This window comes from Pholcus phalangioides, unplaced genomic scaffold, assembly GCF_987345545.1.
Source record: "Pholcus phalangioides strain wild (caught in Gottingen) unplaced genomic scaffold, Ppha-v1.0 ptg000021l_1, whole genome shotgun sequence".
NCBI classification, from domain to species: domain Eukaryota; kingdom Metazoa; phylum Arthropoda; class Arachnida; order Araneae; family Pholcidae; genus Pholcus; species Pholcus phalangioides.
In genome coordinates this window covers 3,637,550-3,659,868 of record NW_028301614.1, presented here as the reverse complement: position 1 = coordinate 3,659,868, position 22,319 = coordinate 3,637,550, and the positions used below count along the sequence as shown (strand labels likewise).

The 22,319-nt window shown below is 35.5% G+C and overlaps 1 protein-coding gene and 1 long non-coding RNA gene across 4 annotated transcripts in view; one reads left to right on the top strand and one right to left on the bottom strand.

Moving 5' to 3' along the window:
- Positions 1-1,064: 1,064 nt before the first annotated feature.
- Hnf4 (Hepatocyte nuclear factor 4) overlaps positions 1,065-22,319 on the bottom strand; it is a 77,044-nt gene continuing 55,789 nt past the window's right edge. For all 3 annotated transcript variants that reach the window (XM_089249050.1, XM_089249049.1, XM_089249051.1), the window contains exons 2-7: positions 6,048-6,359; positions 4,163-4,278; positions 3,865-4,011; positions 3,467-3,707; positions 3,144-3,380; positions 1,065-1,782 (exon numbers count right to left, since the gene is read on the bottom strand). In XM_089249050.1, coding sequence (XP_089105176.1) covers positions 1,538-1,782; positions 3,144-3,380; positions 3,467-3,707; positions 3,865-4,011; positions 4,163-4,278; positions 6,048-6,359 — 1,298 coding nt within the window. In that variant the 3' untranslated portion in view covers positions 1,065-1,537. The remainder of the gene's footprint in view (positions 1,783-3,143; positions 3,381-3,466; positions 3,708-3,864; positions 4,012-4,162; positions 4,279-6,047; positions 6,360-22,319) is intronic.
- The window catches only part of LOC149070504 (uncharacterized), a 44,088-nt gene continuing 32,530 nt past the window's right edge, over positions 10,762-22,319 (top strand). Inside the window, exon 1 of the long non-coding RNA XR_016195025.1 lies at positions 10,762-10,997. This is a non-coding gene — a long non-coding RNA (uncharacterized LOC149070504). The remainder of the gene's footprint in view (positions 10,998-22,319) is intronic.

The following is a 22,319-nucleotide window of genomic DNA, read 5'->3' as shown; positions in this document are numbered from 1 at the left end:
CTGAATATTTTTTATAAAGTCTAAATTTTCATCTTCAGGAAATTCATCATCACATTGTCAGGCACTACTACTCTACTACATTACGATCAAAGCCTTTAGCTACTAAATCAGTATTGGCCAACATTTTTCTAACCTGTGCCAATATGAAGACTGTCTCACATAAGCTACTGTATTATGAGTAATAAAACTATGTAACAAGAACATAGGCACTAGAATCTGAGGGCTGAGGCTATTTCAGCCCTTTCAAAAAATTTTATGAAGGGGCTGAGGCCCTTTGAGCCTGCTCTATAAATTTTGCGAGGGAGCTGTGTGTGTGAGAGTCCCCCCCCCCCCCCCTCAATGTTTTCTTCATTTCAGCACCTCTGAATGAGCAGTGAAAACAAAAACAACAAAACAGCCATTTGTATAAACATCTGTATTTCAGCTTAAACAAGATATAAATATTTCAAAAACAGTGATTTTTGGTATATCTCTGTAGTTTTAATGTGTTGGCAGACAAAAAATAGATTGAAACAAGTTGTTCCATAAAAAATAGAAGACTTTTTTGTTAAGCATGGAATGATTGAAATATGTATTCGAATGAAAACATGTTCATGGAAGCACTGACAAGAGGAAATGATTACATATTAAAATATGCAATTTGATGTTTTAAATTCAATGTGTTTCATCTAAGGCTTTCAATCACAGTAAATCTGCATTAGAGTTCTAGCCTTGGAAGTGAACTCACCTTCAAAAGTGATCAATACACATGATCGAACTTCTCCCCTTTTAAATTTTTTTCTTATGAATCCTCTCAAGAAAAAAGCTCGTTTTAGGAATAACCTTACACACATAAACATTATCTTACAGAAATGCTGTAAATTATGTATGCATAGTTTCTGATGCCTTGTCATTTTCTTTTACATTCTTGTATGCGTTTGAGACAAGGATCTGGGCACCATTAGGTTTCAGATATGTCTGCTTCTGGGCAACACACACACACACACACCTTGAAAATTATGAGTTGATATGAATAATTAGTGAAGGAATAGAATATCGAGACACAAACTCATACAAAGGTAATATGAATTCATCACAATAGGTGTGATTATTGGTGAACAATTTCTTAGAATGAGCTTTTATCGACACTCTTCTGTAACACTTGACAAGGTGAAAAAGACAATATTAATTCAGTTGCTATACATAAAAACTTCAATAACGCTATCTTTGACAATTCACTCAAGTACCATAATGGTTCACACAAAATGGAATTGACAATTATAGTAGTTTAATTTACATCATAAGCAGGGTGGGGAAGAGAATGATGTTTTTTTTAATGGTTTCATTCCCAATGATCTGATTCTTCTTCTCTGATAAAATCAGTTTTCTCCTATTCGTTCCGCATCCTGAGCAGTTGGTTAAACTGGTCATGGGTGAGAGTGTATTTAAAACAGTTTAATAATGAAAAAAAACAAGAGAGAAAGGAAAAAGAAACAGAAAAACTGATAAAAGGAGAAGATTCTGTGAGCATTTTTTTTGACGATTCCGTTTCTGGTTTTCAGTATCCGTTTTCAGGTTCTGTCTTGAACGGCTGCATTTTGCCGAAAGCTTCCGTCGGTGACGGTATCGGTGTGTCCGGGTGGCCGCTGCTGTCGTGGTCAGCTGCTAGAGGAGTTGTTGTTGGTATCTCTTCCGTCGAGCACTGAAGCACCACTGTACTGTGGATGGGCGGTGGAGGACTGCTTACTGCCGTTCCGGAAACTTGCTGTGACGAGATTGGTGCCGATCCTTCTGAAGAAGCTCCTGGAGAGAAAAAAATACAAGAACAGTTGTACTATTGAAGCCCATAGTTGGGCTCCATGTGGACACCTAGGCAAGTTTGTCATTTCTATTCAAACCAATAGAAATTCCTCAAAGGGATGGCTACGAGGTGCATGTACGGTTAAATAACAGCATTGAACACTGCTTTTCGTTGGCATTTTCTGTTGGCGTTTTCCTTCCGGCACACAGGAGCAAAGGAAGCCAAAGCGAGCGCATCATCACCTGAGCTCGACATAATTCCCCGTTTACAAGCAATCTAATAGTCAAGTACTTTAAAATGTAAGCTGACATTAAACCTACATAGTCCAGCGTACATTCGAACATACATAGCAAATACATGGTCCAAAAACTCATTACACAAATTTATTTTCTCAATTTTTTTTGTTATTTTAGAAAGCATATCTTTGTTGGTGTCATTTTTTGAGAGCTGCTGAAATTTTACGAGTTCGGAGATTCATAAAAACGCATGAAATTGAGGGGATATTGGAAATAATACTCAAGGTAGAAATTGCTCATCTTTGTTAAGAAAGATTTTATCCGTCTATAGATAACATTAAAATCAAGGCAAACAATATTTTATCACTGATTAACCATTTTAGAAAACTAGAAAATTCTCTCTAGTTAAATTGCTCTGTTGATGTATTGTTCCAATTAAAAATATGCCAACAGTACAAGTTTCATCCGTTTTTGTAAAAAAAAATTATTCTTGATTGCTTACCGTTTGAACAGATTTTAGTACTTGCTGATTTATCTACTTAACAACTTAATCACATGACTACTAAATTACCTGAAGCATGTGAATGAGCCTATATTCCAAATAGAAACTGATTCTTGTGCAAGCAATACTTGTTCCATGTGGTGTCGAAACAGAAAATTGTACAAGCATACTTGTAGTTTACGTGTTTAGCCGTTTTTAGGTTTATCAATCGATTGGAGATTCAACAGCATGCATCGGTGCATGAATTCCGAGGTTGGAGAGATGCTCCTATATGGATGAGCTGGTGCAATGATTCTCGCTAGTCTTCCGGGCCCATAATATAACGCTTGTTAGCACTGAAAGACGCACTTTTGAAATACTACTGGTATATACGAAAATCATTTGGCAATTCGGCAGTTCAATAATCGGGAATTGCGCAATGTCCGACCTTTGAGTAATTTGTTCTCAGCCTCACACATCACATGAATAATCTGCAAGCTATAAATTCGTATACCGTTCAAGTGAGAAATAAAACCTTTCACCACATAAACGATGCCATCGATTGAACTAAATAGCGCCCTTTATAGTTATTAATTTGAGAGGGAATTCGTTTGTATTCTTTGTGTTAATATTGTATAGTACTCACCGCCAAGAAGCATTTCTTGTAAGAGGTTGTCGATTTTAGCCATGCCGAACAACTTGGCGAATTGTATCTGCTCAATCATTTGCCAGGTTATACTCTGCAATGCCGGCAACAGTAGCAAGATCTCACCGAATCGTCCTCGGGAGTCGTACTGTCTATCACTGATATAATCTTCGAGATTGATCTGTACTTGGTCTCGGAGTACTTTGATTCTCCGGCTATCCGACAACCCTTTAGCGTCTGCAATCGATGGAAAATAAAGCTTATCATCGTTTCATCGAAACTGATTCTCAAAATTGTTACGATTGTTCTATTCAAATACTTACATGGGTCAAAGAAAACGATGGCTTTGAGGCAAGCGAACTCTGTATCATCCACGTGAACTTCCCGTAGCGTAGTGGTGAGCTCGTCCATAATCCGGCATCCGATTCTACTGATTTCGATCTCCTGAGATTGCCTCGGTATGACGAAGTCGTTGCCCAACAAGAGGGTGTCTTTCAAATGCATCGAGCGTCTTGCCAAACCTAGGAGTAAGTGCTCTCCGGCATGTGCCCGCAACAACGCAACCTTATCAAATTAACACAAAAGTGGAATCAATGAGCTCTGAGAAAAACACTATACAGAGTCATTGTGAATATACTATTCTTTCTTCAAATAAAAGCTAGGACTTATTTATGCGCGAGTTTAGATGTAAATGGCATATAATATAATGTTAAAAAAAAACCTGATCGTCGAGGGGCAATTCGCAGAAAGACGGTATGTATTTCGCCCAGTCGACCAGAATGAGAAGTTGCTGCTTCATGGATTCGCACACGTCTGAAATGTTGGCAACTTTCTTCGAGCTGATGTCACCGTCCGGAATTTGTGTCATCTAAAAGGTCGATCAAACATACAAAGAACTGGCATCAGTATCACACGGTTTCTCGATTAGCAAAATAGAGAGAGGTTGTACAGTTATTATTAATTCCACTTTACATTCGAAAAATGAAATCTGGATGCAGAAAGTACCATTTTATAACTACCTGGCGGGAGAACATTTCTGCTTGGAGCAAAACGGCAAGCGTCAACCCACCACTATTTGCAGCTTCGTCGTAGCTCGGCCTTCGACAACTTATCCGGTCTCTTTCGTTCTGAACGGCTGGAAAATGTATCCATAAACAAAAATTAAAACCACACGCATTCAATTCACATTTAATAAAACAGTCCCCCCCATCTCACCCATACTCCAGCTGTATACTGTTTTTGATATGTTTTGCATCGCTCACTGCGTATATATCGTAGACACTTTGTGACGCAATTGGTTACAGGGTATTCGAGTGCTTCATAAGTTCCCAATCACTGTTCAAGTACTCGCACGTGCTACATGGAATGTCGTGAAATAATATACTTCATTCTGCTTCTTTTGATGAAGTTTCCGAGATGAAAAAAAGCACCGATTTTTCCATAGTCTAACTTCATTTTCCATATTTTCGTGTTTTTACATGCGCAAAACACGGAAATATAGAAAATGAACACTGTGTGCTTACATGAATTTCTGTGAACGTGAGTTTGCATGGAGTAAACACCTTGAACAGGGCCCGTCTTAAGAGTGTCACGGGCTCCCGGGCCAATGATTTTTTTGAAGAAAATTCTTGAAAATTTCAACCAGAGAGCACTTTTGTGAGGGTCCTGTTCTCTTGAGGGTCTCCTATCCGTGCCCGTGTGGATCCATGCGTTAAGACGGCCCTAACATTGAAATAAATTTCACTTAAGCCTATATAATGCGGCGCACATGAACATCTAAAAGTTAACTAGCTGAAATCATAGGCGTACGAAGGATTTTCTCTGAGGGGGAGGGGGTTACGTTTTTTTCCTGAAAAATGACAATAGGATCTTGGCTCGGTGGTGGGAGATTAGAACCATACCCTCCCCCTTCCCTTGTGTACACCAACGGTTGAAACAACTTCCGAAGCTTCAACTGAATGTATTCTGCCTGTATTACGAAACTAATTATGAAAAATGTTTTTTTCTTTCTGTCAGATGTCGTAAGATATAGAAATTAATTTGAATTGTGAAGGATTTGATTTGTGTGTAATATGTGATGCTGGTCGATTTATTTGTCCGGACACACCCATCCTTCGGGAACGCTTCGATATCTCTCCGAGATGAGAAGCTGGGCGTGTCCGGTCTTCAAAGGTCCATATATTTGGTAGAGTCAGAGCATATATGTGATTTGTATATTTTTTGTATATTAATGCAAATCATTTGTACCTACTGTATGTGTAATGGATGTAATGTGTGAAATTTATGAATGTGCGTTGTAAATGGTTTTGAAGTGTTGCTACATCGTTGCTTTGCGAATGGTATCGAACCAAGAAATAAATATTCTATTCTTCCTGGGACAATGCACGATAAAAGAAATATAAGAATTGGTTTAGGCTCTGAGTGTTTGAGAGACGCGTATTTTTGCGATACCCAATCATTTTTTGCCAGCAAGTTTTTCGGCAATACACTGTGATAATATGTAATGATGAGTACAGTGGCATCGGAGCCTGGAGTGCTGTCACAAATTGCCGTGCTCGAGCACAAATATGTGACATGGGTCCGAGCACCCACACAATTCATTCAGAAATAAAAATTTCCTATGTAGTGCTCAAGACTAGCATCCACAGGTTTGAAATACTTCCACAGTACTGTCTTAACGCGTGGGCGCTCCCGGGCACGGCCAGAAAGTTCCTCGTGAAAATAAGATCTAGTCAAATATTCGGCCGCGAATATGTAAATTGGGTAGCAGGTATTTCTAGCTAGGTAAGTTGGGGAGCCAGAAAAATCACTTTGCCCTTGGGGCCCGTGATGCTTTTGAGACGGCCCTGCACTTCCGACGTCACCGAGAGAGAAACAAATGTGCTGAACTTCTTTTTGTCTTACCTTCCTTTTTCATACCGGCCTTGAAGCACTTCTTTAACCGGCAGTACCGGCACTGGTTGCGTTTGTCCTTGTCCATGACGCAAACCCTGGAGAAGCGGCACGAGTACTGGTGGTTCTTACGAACGCTCCTGCGGAAGAAGCCCTTGCAGCCATCGCAGCTGGATGCGCCGTAGTGCTTGCCCGTCGCACGATCGCCGCAGATCGCGCAAAGTTGATTGACGGTTGCCGATGACGCATTGCCGTTTGTGGCGGTGACGGCCCTTTGCGGGGCTGCGTGCAATGGACTCGCACCACTCGATTGCAGTTTCGTGTCTAGATCAAAAGAAATTAAAATTCTCTATTACAAAATTATTATTACTTTCCAACAGGGTTTTTCCGATTAATTGGATTGATTAATCGATTACGTGATTAATTGGTTCCGCAAGATAGTCGCTTAAAGTGAGTTGAATTTTACATGGGAAAGGTACGGGATAGAGTACGGGAGGCGAGTTTTCTTCAGAAGTATTACAAAAATTGAACCCAACTACAGAAAGGAATCCTTTTCTTCTTTTCTAATAAATTGATTGTTCAAACGTTTGAATAAATCTCAACCGCCGAACCGCGGCCCGACATTCGTTTATACCGGACTGCCGCGAGTGACTGTGGTCGTTTCTTTTTTCTCCCCATTTATTTTCCGTTAATCTTTGTTTATACCGGGCCTTTCACTTGCAGAAATAAATGAAACCTGCCCGAGCTTCCAAAGTTGAGAAACCACTATTTTTAGATAGATTTTACTGTATTTTTATCGATCTTTTTTGTTATTATGAATTACTATTGTGGCGCACAGTGTGATATTTTTCACCCAAAATCAACGTCTTTATTCTAGATCAGCATTTCTCAACTTATGATCTGAATGAATGAATGAATGAAGGAATTATGATCTGCAGACCATAGCTGTTCCGTGACGTTGGCATAGGTGGTTCGCAGGCAGACTTCATAATTCAATTCTATTGAATGAAAAGTTATTCAACTGTTGTAATATTGATACTGAACGATAGGAGGCTCTAGGTTAAAGAGCAATGTAGGCATGTGTAATGCTTTCAATGACTTTTTCGCGTCGGTTTTTAATGGAGATAATGATATTCGATGTACGGGTGTTGCATGGGGTAATAAAACCCTCAACGATATTCAAGTAGAAGACGTGGAGGTCCTAAATCTTCTAAGAAATGTATGTGCAAGCAAAGCACTAGGACCAGATGATATCTATCCCAGGGTCTGTGATAGTGGATCCCAGGGAATGTGCTAATGAAGTGTTGGGGCCAGTCGCACAGATATACAGGAGTAGTGTTGCTGAGGGTATAGTCCCAAGGGATTGGGAACTTGCTAATGTTGTTCCGATATTTAAGAAGTATACATTTTTGGTGAATGTTAAACTATGTATTTGATCAATAAAATTGACCATGATTATAAGTAAGGGAATAATTGTTAACACAAACACACCCACTTCTGTGTAATTATATCTGAACCTTGAGTTGTATGCAGAACTGCAGCAAGAAAATTGTTTGTGGTAAAATAAATGAATTTGGAGATAGAAAATTCTAAGAAATCAGAATGGTGCCTGAATTTTTTTTTTCTCCAAATTTTTCAGACCCAGCAGAAAATGTAACCAAAAGTGTCCTGATAAGTTAAAAATAAAACCTTTCAGCTATGTAACCAGAACCACAGGTTTTTTTATAATTGAACCCAAACTATCAGGAGCTAAAGTCTCATGCTTCTCTTTTTCTTAAATTCCTCACTGTTAAAGAATATCCCTACTTCATTGAACTAAATTCTGAAATATTTTTAAAAGAGCAGTGGTAATTAAAAAATGATCTGGCTAAGAGGAGGAGATAAGTCATTCCGAGGATTCATTACTCTGGAGATGTTTTCCACTTGTCCAAATTAGCCATTTTTGGGAACTTAAAACCACAGAATATCTTGAATTATCATTAAACATAAATGTCAATAACATTATTATATATTAATTTCACTTTATACAAGAAACCTGTCATGTATAGCAACAGACCTACAGAATGCCTTCACCTGGCTGACGATTTTAACAGGCAAATTTTCTGGGTCGCACTTATATTACCAGCATCTTGAAAAATCAAGCTAAGGCTTATTTTCTGCTTAGGTGTTATTTTCACATAAGAAAAACTATACTTTTTGTTCTGTTTCAATTGAAGATGTTCGTTGCCAATGTTCAATTCAAGAATCCCACAGTTATTTTCTTTTCATTATAAGATAATGTTATTTTTGTCTCTTGATATTTCAGTTATGAAAGTCTGATGTACCTGTATAAAACTTATAAAAAAGTATTGCAAAAACATGTAAATATTTTTTGAATGAAAATTCAGTTTACATACATTGGTTCGCTTCTTCACAGATGCTTCAATTTATTTATACAAAGATTTGTGTGCGTGAAAAATTATTGTGTATTATAGGCCCTAAATAAATTTCTGTAGGTATGCTTATCACATATATCAGGTATATTTTTTAAACTAAGGTCCATGGTTACAATTTTCTGTTTGTGATTTCTTGTAAAATATTTTACTATGTGGATCTCATACCTAAATGCGTACATAAAAAAGGTAGAAGAATTATAAAAAGGGTGTTTGTGATTCCAAGAAATTATTTATTATCACATTTTTGTTCCTAAAAAATCATTAAAAAATATTTCAAAATATACATATTCTAAACACTGCACTATGCAGCAATTTTTGGAATACATAAACTAAGCTCAAACTAAAATTTTAACCTGAAAGTAACACATTTTCTTCGAAAACAAACAATATTCCCTACAAAAAAACCCCATTTTCCCCAAAAAAACCCGGTTTTTTTAGGCTAAAAAACCCAGCCCGGGGGGGGGGGGGAAATGGGTATCTACCCGGGGAGCAAATTTGACAACTCTGTCCTTTGCTTCTATGATCACGTGACTAAGGCTTTGGGTTAAAAAGATCGGAGATTACACTATAAAAGTTTGATAAAAAATCTTTTACAAAACTTGAAAAAAAAACCAATCAATAAGCCAATTGGTTACATTCGCTCGAATGTAACCGGCAGATTTATTGGTTGCATTTTTCAAGTTTTATAAAATAACTTTAATAAAACTTTTACAGTGTTATCCAGTCCGAAGATCTATGGTTTTTGGATTTTTTCTCAAGTACATAGTATAGCCTGTATGTATGTGAAATTTCAGTGAACTAGGTTTTATTAAGAACTTATGAAGGAAAATTTTTATATTTTTTAATTCTGAACTAAAAAAATTGAAATTTTGCAATTTTTAAATTTTTTTTTGAAAAGTTAAACATTTTTAAAATTTTTAATTTTCAGTGATTCTAAAAGATGCCGTATTTCATTCTACAGCTCTATGTTGGTGTAGTAAGTGTAGAAAATCTCACAATGATTGGGCAAACCATTTATAAGTAATCATGCGCGCAATGGCGAAATTTACATTTTGAGAAAAACACGTATGAATTATGACGCTCTTTGATAATTGGTCATTTTCGTCGCACCACGGTCATTTTCTGCACACGAGGACTGATTAGACTAGGACCTACAATTTATTGTTGATTCCAAATAGTAGCCTTTTTTATAATTGTGATGCAATTCTTATTTTTCCTCAAACCCAGTACCATACAGTAAAGCTGGACAAATCACAAAAAAAAAAGATGAAAAAAGAAAAATCTAGGCCCCCCAGGAAAAATTTTTACCCGAAGAAAAAGGTCCAAAATAACGCTTCTTTTGACTTTTTCAGGGCATAGTGACCCTCTTTCATGTTGGCGAATGCTGCTATAAATTCCAAATATTTTGCGCTACTTTCAGCCTGAAATTTAGTAACTACACAAAAACATTTTGGTCGCCAATACCAATATTTAAGTCACTATGCCACCTGGCGCACCTGGTATTTGTCCACCCCTGCCTTACAGATACACGAGAATAATATCAGTGTTAAATAATGTAATCAGTTTTTTTTCCAAAAAGAACATTGCCGTCATGTTTTCTTACTTCAATTTGGCATTTTATTGCTTTGAGAAGTCTACCGTTTGAAACACTCGACTCGCAGAAACGTTGAAAATGAGAAATCGATTAGAGAATTAGTGAGGCGAAAATTCACTTAAATTTATTTTGCGGTCTGTATTTTACATTTACTACATTATGCGAGTAATATTTGTGGTTAATTAGCAACTGGCACAGAAAACTTTGCTCACAGACAGTCGCATAACTCCGAAATCGCATAGGTCAGGGAATGTGTGTGTGTGGCATCAGTTTCAAAAATTACGAAAATCTCGAAATAGATTTCCTTCTTATAGTGATTTGCGAATCCATGTAAAAATTGTCCGTTCTTTGATAAAGCAATGGTATAACCATAATTATTACCAATACCGAGAAGAATGAATGGGATAAAAGGAAAGAAAAGAAAGATCAAAGGTACGATTCCTCGCAGAGACGGGCGGCATTTTCCCGTTATCAGCCATAACATAGTTCAAAGGATAAGCTCGTCACTATAAGCAAGCTTCTCAGCAGAGTATATCGTTGTATAAGGTCTTATCGAGAGATGAAAAAGAGAAAAACACTACCCCAAACAAAAAGCACGTATAAACTCTCATCTCACCAAGGTTCCAATGTGCAAAGTTTCAATCTATGCCACAAACTAATGCGGAGACACTTTTGGACCGAAAGCCAAAATAAAAATCTAGATCACATACAACAACATTACATTCTGGATGTCTGTGGCGGGTGATGAACAACCCGAATCGAGTATCAATCATTCGTCGAAGGTATCCAGGATGTATATATGAAATTTCGCGAGAAATGGGACGTTGAAATCAAATTTTAATAGAAATTTACCACGGATTTCAAAGTATTAATTCATGATAATTTTCGTGTTAGTTTTTCGTGTCAAACGTGACGGGATACGATTATCTAAAGGTAAGTAAGCTCTGATTATTCAATAGTTTTAATGGCCCTGTGAGGCTAATCTTCAAACAATAGCATGGCGTGTACAAATCGCAATGTTAATGTCATGATTAGAGCCCGGATTATATCCAAGAGCATACATGCATATGGATTTGCATGTTTTTGCCTATATTTAGTACAGTCGACGCCGCTTATAATAATCACGGATGATATTGTTCCCATTCGGGTATCGTTATCACTTTTGCAAAGAACAGACCAGTATCATAACACAGGAAAAAAATCGTTTATAGTTATCAGGACTTCGAATAATGCTATCAATTTTATTTTTCGGCCCGAAGTTTTCTTGCACATACTGAAGCTAAAGTTTGAGCAAACTTATTTTTTTCCTTTAACTTATCGTTATCAGGCTGAAAAACTATGTAGGAGACTAAAAGGTGTTTTCTCTCCCCACCTCCCTTGCTGCCAAACATTTCCGTACTTACTTTCGTAATCGGTACGTAGTATACGCTTTGACTCATGTACATAGACTAAAGATATAAATATATTATTCTTACTCTGTGCTCATGTACGCGTGAAACTGCTTCTGCAGTTCCTGTAAAGAAGACAAATGTATGTCGAGAAAAAGTCATTTCCTTTACTTCTTGATCAGTTTATTTCAGTTCACCAGATTCAAAAAATTAATATTTCCGAGTGACTTTTTCAAAGGATCTATGAAACACATTGTACATTAAAAAAATTATCATAAATCGTGATATACATTAGATAGTTTCGTTCCAGCGTCTTACAATAACCGAATAAAAAAAATGCTGGATTTCAGCTTAAAAGGAAAACAAGAATTCTAGTTTTAGAATTAAAAAAAAAAAATAGGTCGATTGAACGTATTATAACCAATTATGTGGAAAAGAAAAACCCGAGAGTTGTCCCGTTTTATTAATACCCATTTACCATTCGTCCTGTTCGACCAAACAGGATGTATTGTCACCGTACTTGCAAACGGGACTTTTTCAGATATAGTTATCACATTCGGTTATTGTTATCTGAAACCCCCGAGTCCCGATGTGATCACATTAAGTGGCGTGGACTGTATTAATGCGTGTAATAGAAGGATATTCTGAATAAGTGAAAATTTTTGGAGTTTTATGAGAGCTCAATAACTTTTTAAAATTTTTTTTAATGAATATTGCTCGTAATGTATGCATAACATCAGTTTTTTTCTTAACACACATGGAAAATGATCTGTAGGATAGTGTCTGTATTCTTCCTTTTTAAAAGATAAACGACGTTTAGATTGATTTAGTGATTTATAAAAGGTGGTTGTAGCCTTTAGTGATATTCGTTACTTAAACTGGGACCTAGAAATCGAGTTCAATATTATTTTAGTTTATCCTCGTTAGATAGAGCCAGTATTGGGATTTTTGAGAAATTGTTTACACAAAAAGGCCTCACCACAGAGAGCAACAGGCGTACAACGATAAAATTATTCAATCATTTCACTTCACTCCTAGTTAGAAAAAGTTGACGGCAGATGGCAGCATTACACGTAACAAGTATTACAGAGAAACAGACTTCACGTTAGATTCACAATATATACATGTACAGCTTCCAGCATAGCCCAGGTCTTCTTCGACCACCTGCTAAAATATCTTCATTGAGACAGAGCAGTGGGTCATGTCTGGTTAGGAGGAGGAGGATTGGAGCACTAATTCCCGCTTTCCCGGGATTGAGGAAAAATCCGGGAAACTGTTTATTCCGACAACTAAAATTATTCTTTTCTTTTGAAAAAAAAATTAAGAAAGAAAACAATTACTTAATGTCTTTCTTTTTACTTGATTGAAGACGAACTGATTATTGTAGGAAGAAAATTAATAGATTATAGTGTTTAGTGATTTTCACTGATCTACTATTACATATCTATTACTGGGGGAACAACTCACCCCTGTTTCCCAGAAAATTTTGTATTTTAGCAAATTTGAGCAATACCAATCTAGTAAATCTATCAAAATTGAAATACTATTTTTATGAAGTTAAATTATTTATGCAAGCATGGAAAATTCCGTATTTCAAATTACGGTTCGATGATTGTGGCAAGCTGAAGTATGAAGTCAACTCAAGTAACTTTTTTCCGTACAATGGGCCATTACTGGTTCTGCCACATGTTTTTTGGTTTTTTATTCAAATACTGAATCTCAGGTTTTTCTAACGCTATTTCTGTTCTTGTGCACGTATACATACTCAACTTCTCTTTAGAGCAAAATTTTCTTCCTATTAGTGAACAGCTACTAGCAACTAGAAATTCTCATATTAAAAAAAACACGTAGAAGATTTTTGTATGAGAATTGTTTTTGTAAATGAATATGTACTTAGAAATCAAAAACATGCATTAGTAAAACATGTTCACTCTTATAAAAGTGATATTTAATTTTTAACGTATATTTTCTTAGTTTTACCAGAAATTTTGAAACTTTAACGACTTTTTGAGGAATTTTTCTTAGCATATTTTGCAATTTTTATTGCACATTTTGTAATTTTTATTGCACATTTTGTAATTTTTATTGCACATTTTGTAATTTTTATTGCACATTTTGGCATTTTTTAATGCATATTGCTAGAGAATATTTTGCTATTCTTTTAGTGCATGTAATTCGGGCTCTCTAGTCATGATATACAGTCAAACTCGGTTATCCTCTTCGCTCCAGAGGTACACATGTGTGTTCCTCATTTATAATGGTTTTAGCAATGATTCTTTTTTCAAGTTGAGACCCGAGATGCACAAATTTGTACCGAACTCAAATGGTCCTATTAGTAAATATATTGACCCAAACTAATTAATTGATTAATTAATTTTTTTTTGCTTTTTAGGAGATTTTGGCATACAATAAACAGACATCAATCGAAAAAAATATAGTTTTTGTAATAGTCAGTTTTGGCTGAGGTGTGAAAAAGGTTATAACGACATTGAAAAAATTTCGTCGTTACTACTAAACGTTTTCATGACATTTTTCGACGAAAAATTTAACCATATGTAATCAGTATAATCCGAAAAAATAATTTCGAAGAGCAGTTTTTCACTCTTCAGTTCCGTTTTAACGCGTGGGCTCACCTGTCATGGCCCGGGAGCCTCGCAAAAATGAGAATCGGTTGAAATTTTCGAAAATTTGCCACTTAGGGCCTCGAAAAATTCACTTCGTCCGGGGGGCCCATGATGCTCTTAAAACGACCCTGCTCCTCAATAGAATTTTAAGGGGTATTTTTCTAAAAACAGGGATTTTTTTTAAATAAAAAACAGAAATAAAGGTATATATAGGTTTATAAATTATTTAAAACTTGAAAGAGTATTTTCACTCCACAACGAAATTTGGAGTAAAATTTACGCAACTGATGCGCATTGGCGATTACTGGATGCGATGAAATGCTGTGCATGGTGTTTTTTAAAATTGTAGTAAAATTAGGGTGACAATATTTGATCTGGGAAAATAAGGGAAATCGGGACCATAATACGAGCATTCTCCAATTCTCGCCAAACATGTAGTGAATTTTCGGCGAAATTGCCAAATAATTGCTTACAAACAACCTTCGGTGGGAAATACAGTGCTGCAGCAAGTCTGCTGAAGATAAAATGAAAAAAAAAAAAAAAGACATTGAAAGTTTTTTTTTTTGTTCAACATACCCATTACGACATAGTTTATGAATTATTCAAATTAACTTCATCCGGATTCCAGTAAAAATTATGAATTGATACGTAAAGGTCGTTAAAAAAACGATACATTAAAAAAAAAATTCGGGAAGGTAAAATTTATAACAAAAAGTTTCTTGACCTTCCCGGAGGAATGCTCAGAGGTACAAGGAAATAATGCGACATCTGTTGGAAGTAATTGCTAACAATTTTGTTCTTGCAATTTACAGTAATTTAATAACCAAAATTATCTCATGGTACACAGTTTTGGGTTATTTTTCCAAGCTAGATGCTCAGTTTTAATGAATTGCACGTGATTTTTCAAAGTCGTAATTTCAATATTATTTCAAGTTAATTTTTAATAATAACTTAAAAAATATTTTACAGTTTTATCGTTGAATAACATTATTTAAACGTCCAGTCCAATCAAGTCATTAGAATGGGTTGTCAAATGCTCAAAAGTCACACTAAATGGTTCTGATGGCATTGTTAGGGTTTTCATGTATGTACACATATCCCCTTTCTCTGAATGGTAATATGCTACTGTAAAAGATTGGCAAATTTAGCAATTTGTGGCAAAGTAAACACTTTAGTGAAATTATATTTAATATTGTAGATATTGAGAATGTTTGCAATGTTCGAGATTTGTTTTTGAAAATATGTATGAGCTGTTTTAACTTCTGCAAATTGTTGAGAATGTAAATTGATATACTAATATTGTATTGTAGTAGTGAGAATATTTTATGTATAAGGTTTTATATAATGTGAAAAAAAAATCAAGGATGGTTGTTTTTAAGGAACCATTTTGCCATTGACTGATCAATATCTCTACCCAAGTAGAGAAACCCCCTGCCTCTTAGGAGGTAACGGAAGTAAGTTGCTTTGCATCCGTCCGGGGTTGTGAGCGGTTTCATCTATCTATCTATCTATTAAGTAGAGAAACCAGGACGAAGAAGGCTCGGCACTTCGCATCAACTAGCAATGGCAACCTAACGTATTTCTGTTGATCCTTTTTTTGTATATAATGCAGTTGGAACCCTATACAAAAAGGGTTCTTCACCATTTTCAGCCGCGATCCAAAATCAGCCATATTATCAACTTTGTGACCCATCTTACTGTTTTTAATTCGAAAATACTTGTTAAATAATTTGTAATCAACAAAATGTTTAATTCCCTGTGGCGTCTCAACAGGTGGGCTAACGGCCTGAGCACAAGGCCCAAAACCAGGGGGGGGGGGGTCTGCAAATTATTAAAAGCTTTCACTAATTTGGAAATTATCTCTTTCGGAAATTATGGATATACTCATTAGTTACCAATTATTTTCCATCAATTTCCAATTATTTTTAATTATTCTTAATAATTTTAATTATTCTTAATAATTTTAATTATTCTTAATAATTTTAATTATTTTTCATTAATTTTGAATTATTTTATTTTTTAATTATTTTTTATCAATTTTCAATTATTTTCAAGTTTTCATTAATCGTGAATTATTTTCCATCAATTATGAAATGGTTAAAATGAAAATTACGTTTTCATCAACTCTGGAATTATTTCTGTTAACACAATTTTCAAAATTATTCTTCATTATTTGTAGGATTATTTTTAATTTTCTCTGGGGAATAGTTTTCCATTCATTCAGCAAAAAATTTTCCTGATTCTCGAATTATGTTGAACTTTCTAATGTTTTCATGCTTTTATGAGGATAATGTTTATCATTTTTATGCATTCTATAATAATATTATGTGGACTTCTCCCAAAAATACTGTATATAAATAGGTTAAGACCCATAGTTAAGAACTCTTGCTATACAACGATATACAGTCGATACTCGATATAATGACCCCTTCGTCCCGTCGAAAACGGACGTTATATTGGGAGGGTCGTTTTATCGAAAGTAAAAAATATATGTTAGTCGTTCTATGAAAACATTTAGAACTTATCCTATCGGTCGTTGAAAAAGAATTGTCTCTATAACGTGGGGTCGTTAAAACGAGCGTTGACTGTATTACTTTCTGCTCCCGATACATTTTTTCCCCACATCTACCACGATAACTCCTTTAAAACAATACGTTTCTTTAGTCCCTTGAGTATCGTTACATACGAGTTTCAATGTACAGTCAAGCTCGGTTATAACCACATCGAAGATTTCGCTAATTTTCGTGGTTATAACCGAGGCGGACGTTTCCGAGACCTTTCTTGAGGAAAGATATAATCAGATGCAATAAAATGTTGCTCGTAAAGTTGTTACGTGATGACGATTTGGGTGACTATATTTGATCAAGAAACGTGTAGTTACAATGCTATGTCTAGTTTCGTATCGTAAAATCGTAAACAGTCACGCTCGCATGTATGTTCATTTTTCGAGTGAGGCACGATGACCGGAGTCTGTAGGGGAGAACATTACCCACAATTCCACAGTACGAGTGTGGACCAAAGCGAAAAACCATCAGTTCAGTTGTGATAACGTGAAAATATATAAACAAAGCGCAAAATTTTTGCTCGTTATGCGAATAACTTGCAAATTTGCTCGTTAACCGAAGGTCAACTGTATTCTTTATGGGAATCTGTCCATACCACCAATTATTGATGTTATAGCCAAGGTGTCGTTATAACCGAATGTGACTGTACTTAGATTTGTACTATCATATCTCAAAGAGATTGATTAATTAATATTTTTAAGGATTTCTTCATAGTCGAAATGAAATCACTTCTCATGCTGATGCAAGAAAAATATAACCGAGTTTTTTTTTTGGTGGTAGTTAAAATCTAATACCGTGCATTCTGTGTTTCTCTATTTTACACGCGGGATGGTGAACCCTTTAATTGACATGCATAGAAATAGAAAAAGGAGGAAAATGTTTTTTTTGATGGGGATATTCAGCAAATGAGGTGTCACGTAATAGCATGGATGTTGCACTTCAGGGAACACTGTATTTCTATGATTTATATAGATTTGAATAATATAAACATGCCACTTATTACGAAGGTTTTAAGTGACGTCATCATTGTGTATGCCACTCATTGTTTACCAACTTACTTTCTTATTACTGGTGAAGAATGCACAGCAATATGTTTCCTCCACACATGGGTATTTTCCTCCAAAATGCAAGAATTAAAAATTTTTCTTGCTTGACTTGTCAAGAAATAGGAGACGTGTACCTTTGAGCCATTCTACTGGTAGTTATAAAAACTTCATGAATAGCTCACAAGTAAAAATCGAATGTTTGGGAGTTGCTTAGAAGCATCAACGCCGAAACGAGCTCAAAATATACAATGTGTTTACTTGAAAAATAAAAGAAAATTATGTTGCTTTTTTGAGAGCATAAACAGCCAAGGAAAACGGTTCAAGGAAAACGTCTTTGAAAAAGATATGTTGAATGCAGTAATTGGAATACTGTAATTTTCATTAAGATTCGGGACCTTTCCCTTGAAGAAACTGAGAATTTTGTCAGTCAATCATCAGTTCTTTATCTTTCAGATGGTGATTATACTCCCCTTATAATGATACAATAGCGTCATTTGTACATAACTGATAACCTTCTCTGAGAAAATGATAAAGGAAAACCTATATCATCAACAATGTGACAATTCAGAAAAGATTTATCAGTCTTTTAAGAAGTGGGAGCAGCGCCCCCTCCCAACGTGTTATCAACGAGTGGGGGAACATACAACAGTATGGAGTATTTCACAGAACCGAAGTTCATGCATAACAGCATGCATAATGAAGGACCGGAAAATTTCAATAATTTACTGATTTATCATATCTGCCAATACTGTATTATCTAGAATATTACATAATCACAGGCAAATATTATGAATATAAAATTTTTAACAACTGGCTGATGCGAAGATATGTTTTAGAGAAGATATATTTTGGTGAACGCCCTAGACCACTATGATGTAGGGTGTTCACCCGGAAAATGAAAGGACGTGGGTTCGAGTCCTCGCAGGGGCAGTTGAATTTTCTCTTTCCAAAATATATCTTCGCATCAGCCAGCTGTTAAAAGCATTTGTATGGATAGCGAAGAGTGACATCTCGGAAAATGTGATAAATTCGTAATATTTACCAAACTTACCCAAATGGGTCGGTGATTATGTATGATAATCGATCGGATCAGTCAAATTTACGGTAACATATCAATTAAATATCCGGTACCTCACGACCAACCGTAGAAACACCGTGCTTGTCTGAAAGAGATAGTATTTTTCCGCTAGAGAGACACTTCCTTTTCTTAATTTGCGGAATTTCTAACGAATTGGTATATGCTTTTGTGTGTTCCTAACGTATTAGTTTGAAAGAGTTGTGCTTGTTTCGCTAGCTTTGCCATCAATAACTTTGAAGCGAAGATGACAAATGCTTGAATTTACATCTACCATCAACCGTGTTTCATTAATGAAGTGGAGAAAAACCATGATATTAAACTAAATTTAAGTGTTTTATTTTATATAAAATACCTTTTAATAATATGTCAATCATTCATTTTTTTCATGCAATGTACTTTTAAATATCCTGATTTGAAATAAATGAGTAAAATATATGAAAAAATATAAGATATTTTAACATATATTCATTAAAAAATTAACATTTATTATGACTTTTTCTTTGTCAATAGGCGTCACCATCAATCACTGAAAAAATTAAAGATCATTGGCTAATACAGTGGCTCTTAACCGGGGTGCGGGTGAGAGCATTTTCGGGGATGCGAGATGGGAAAAAAACACATGTTAACTGATCATGGGCAAAGATGCGGGGGGAGGGGGGGGGGCATGGAAGGCATTGCTCCTCCCCCCCCCCCCCCAGCGTCAATGCTAAGCTGACTGACCTCTATCTATATATGCATACATGAGTTGACATCAAGTCTATTTCCACCTATGTAACTAATTATTCAGGAAAATTGAAATGATGACATCTAAAAGTTGAATTCTCCTATTTTAAAAAAAAAACATGAAACTGAAATATTCTGACATTTTGACAGCTTATCTATTAACTTTCGCTTGCAGAAATGTGTCATATCAAATTCATGTTGCAAATTTTCTTTTTTTTCGATTAGCGATCATATTTGTTTCTCACTTCGATTGAGAAAAAACACCATTAGTGCCCAAAATATTTCGCGATTTGTTTGTTTCGCGTTTTATTAGCATACCGCACTTAGATTTGACTGCCGTGAGCATGACTCTGGAAAAACGTCACAAAAATTTAATTAAGCGTTAAAAAAAATTATATTGTTGTATTGCTGGTTCCGGCTGGAATTATATAAGTGAATAACTATTCACTAATTAATAATATAACTATAGAATATAAGTGAACAAAACATTGAGCCATTATCCAAATTTCCAAAAATATTTAAAAAATAATTACTTTTAGTTTTTTAATGGAACTAATTTTCGAAAAAAAGAAGCCGAAATTAAATATTTACCATAGCCGAAAACGGCATTAAACAATAAATAAGATAGTTTATTAAAGAAATTAATGGATGATTAATGAAATTAATAAATGAAAAAAAATAAATGTTTTAACAGAGATAGAAAACACATTTCTCAAGGGGGTGCGCAATGAAAAAAAAAAGGTTAAGAAACACTGTGTGGTCTAACATAGCATATTTTTATGGACTATTGTAATGCATGCTATTTTATTAAGTTAATGGCTTTTAGCCGATAAGGAATTCGCCTGAAAATTGTCTGTTTGGGTTCGAAGACCGTGGTCCATTTGAGTTAGTTCTCAACGCTTCCCCATAACTTGTGGTTAGCATCTTCAAGGAGAATTGATGAAAATTGTCTGTGGTAACTAATCAATAAAACTGGAACAAGTTGCTGTTATATCAATTCTCCTGAAGATGCCAAACGCTAGTGTTAGGGAATCGTTGAGAACTAACTGAAACGGATGACGGTTTTTGAACCTGAACAGATAATTTTCATTTAATGGTTTTTATTGTAAAAAGAAAAAAATATAAGGCGAAATTTTCTATTTTTCCAAAAACTTGGTTAATTCCAATTTTAGGAACACCCTTTGAGGTTTTCTATGCAATTTTATGTTGAAATTACTGTACCTGTTTAATTCGATTTTAGCCCCAGTATTTTGGCTAATTCGAAGTTTGATTCAGGTATGCCATTTGCAAAATGGCTCTTTTCTCAGAATTCCTGGATGAAAATTTCAGGCAGTTCTAAATGCGAAAAAACCGTTTGACCCGCATTTAATGTTATTTCACCCCCAACTCTCCTCAGTTTTTAGAAATTCGAATATCTCGGTGAATATTGCACTTGGAAACGTCGATTTTTTTTGTTGGCATCAGAGACAAGGCAACAACTTTCTGATTGTGTTTTTGGACACACGGGTACTATATAAATAGGCAATTTTTTTATTTTGATAACTATACAAGCCCTTGAAACATGAATGACATATCTGAATACTGCACGTTGTTTGGAAACTTTTTCTGATTGGAGGTATACCGCTAGGATCAACGGTTCGCCAGTAAAATGCCGTACCCCCTGTTCGCTATCCACCTTGTATATTTATACATCATATTTTTCGTATATTACCCCAATTTTTGTTTGAACATTCACTTTTGGGTTTCTCTAAAAGAAAACATTTTCTGAAATTGTTCGCCGCACACGTACGATCCTCTCATGGCACACCGGTCGAAAAACCATGACATAAGATGTAGGTTACATTAAAAAAATTACAATTGAAAAAAAAAACCCCCTAATTTTAGTTGTTGTTGGGACTTTAAGTAAGAAGCACGATTTCGTTACCAGTTCTACACACAGACGTTTGTTTTCCCATGGGCAGCTGGTGTTTTTCCGAATCTTGGATGACTTCATTGGCAGATGCAAATGCTACTACGCAAGAAATATGAAAGTTTGTGTGTGGTATGTGGTGCCACAGACGCAGATTAAAAGTTGAAGAGCTGAAATCACAGTCACGTATCTAGTAAATCGTATTGAAGCTGTCTCTGTACTTTTCATTAGCATTGTTGTTCGTTTATTTTGATACATCAATGTAGCTTGAAAACATTTTTCACTATGTCCAAACGAGGTTCATACATGGTCAACTTTAGAGAAGAAAAAAAACTGCGGTTGGAAATTGGTTAAAAGTAGAGAATAGTCACATATCGAATCCTCTCATGAAAAGGACGAAAACGAATTTAAGAAAGCAACAAGGTTCCCTATTCCAAGACATGCAAAAGCTACGGACATACTTGAAAAAAATTAGACTGTCAAAAAGCCCGAAAAACCTTATTTTTCATTTTCTAAATCGACCTGGAGATTTTGCACAATGTTTAACAGCAGCCAGAAGAAACGAATGGAAAATACAAATTTTCAGATGAAATAGCTTTTATGTTGTTCACTTTTAACAAATACCAGTTGCAACGACTGTGGAACTGGTATAGTAAAAAAATCTATACATTTTTCAGATTAAGGCTTACCGAGACTACTGAACCACACATGCACCTCGTCCACATTCCTCTACGGAATTTCTAACGAATTGATACATGTTGGAATGTGTGTGTTGTGAACCTGACGCGAAGTTTGTTTCTGTGTAATGCTTACATCTGCCATCAATTTTTCTAACTATGAGTGAAGTGCAATTATTGAATAATTGTACCGTTGTAGGCCTGTTGCTCTCTGTGGCGAGACTTTTTAACGGGGAGATCGATTCG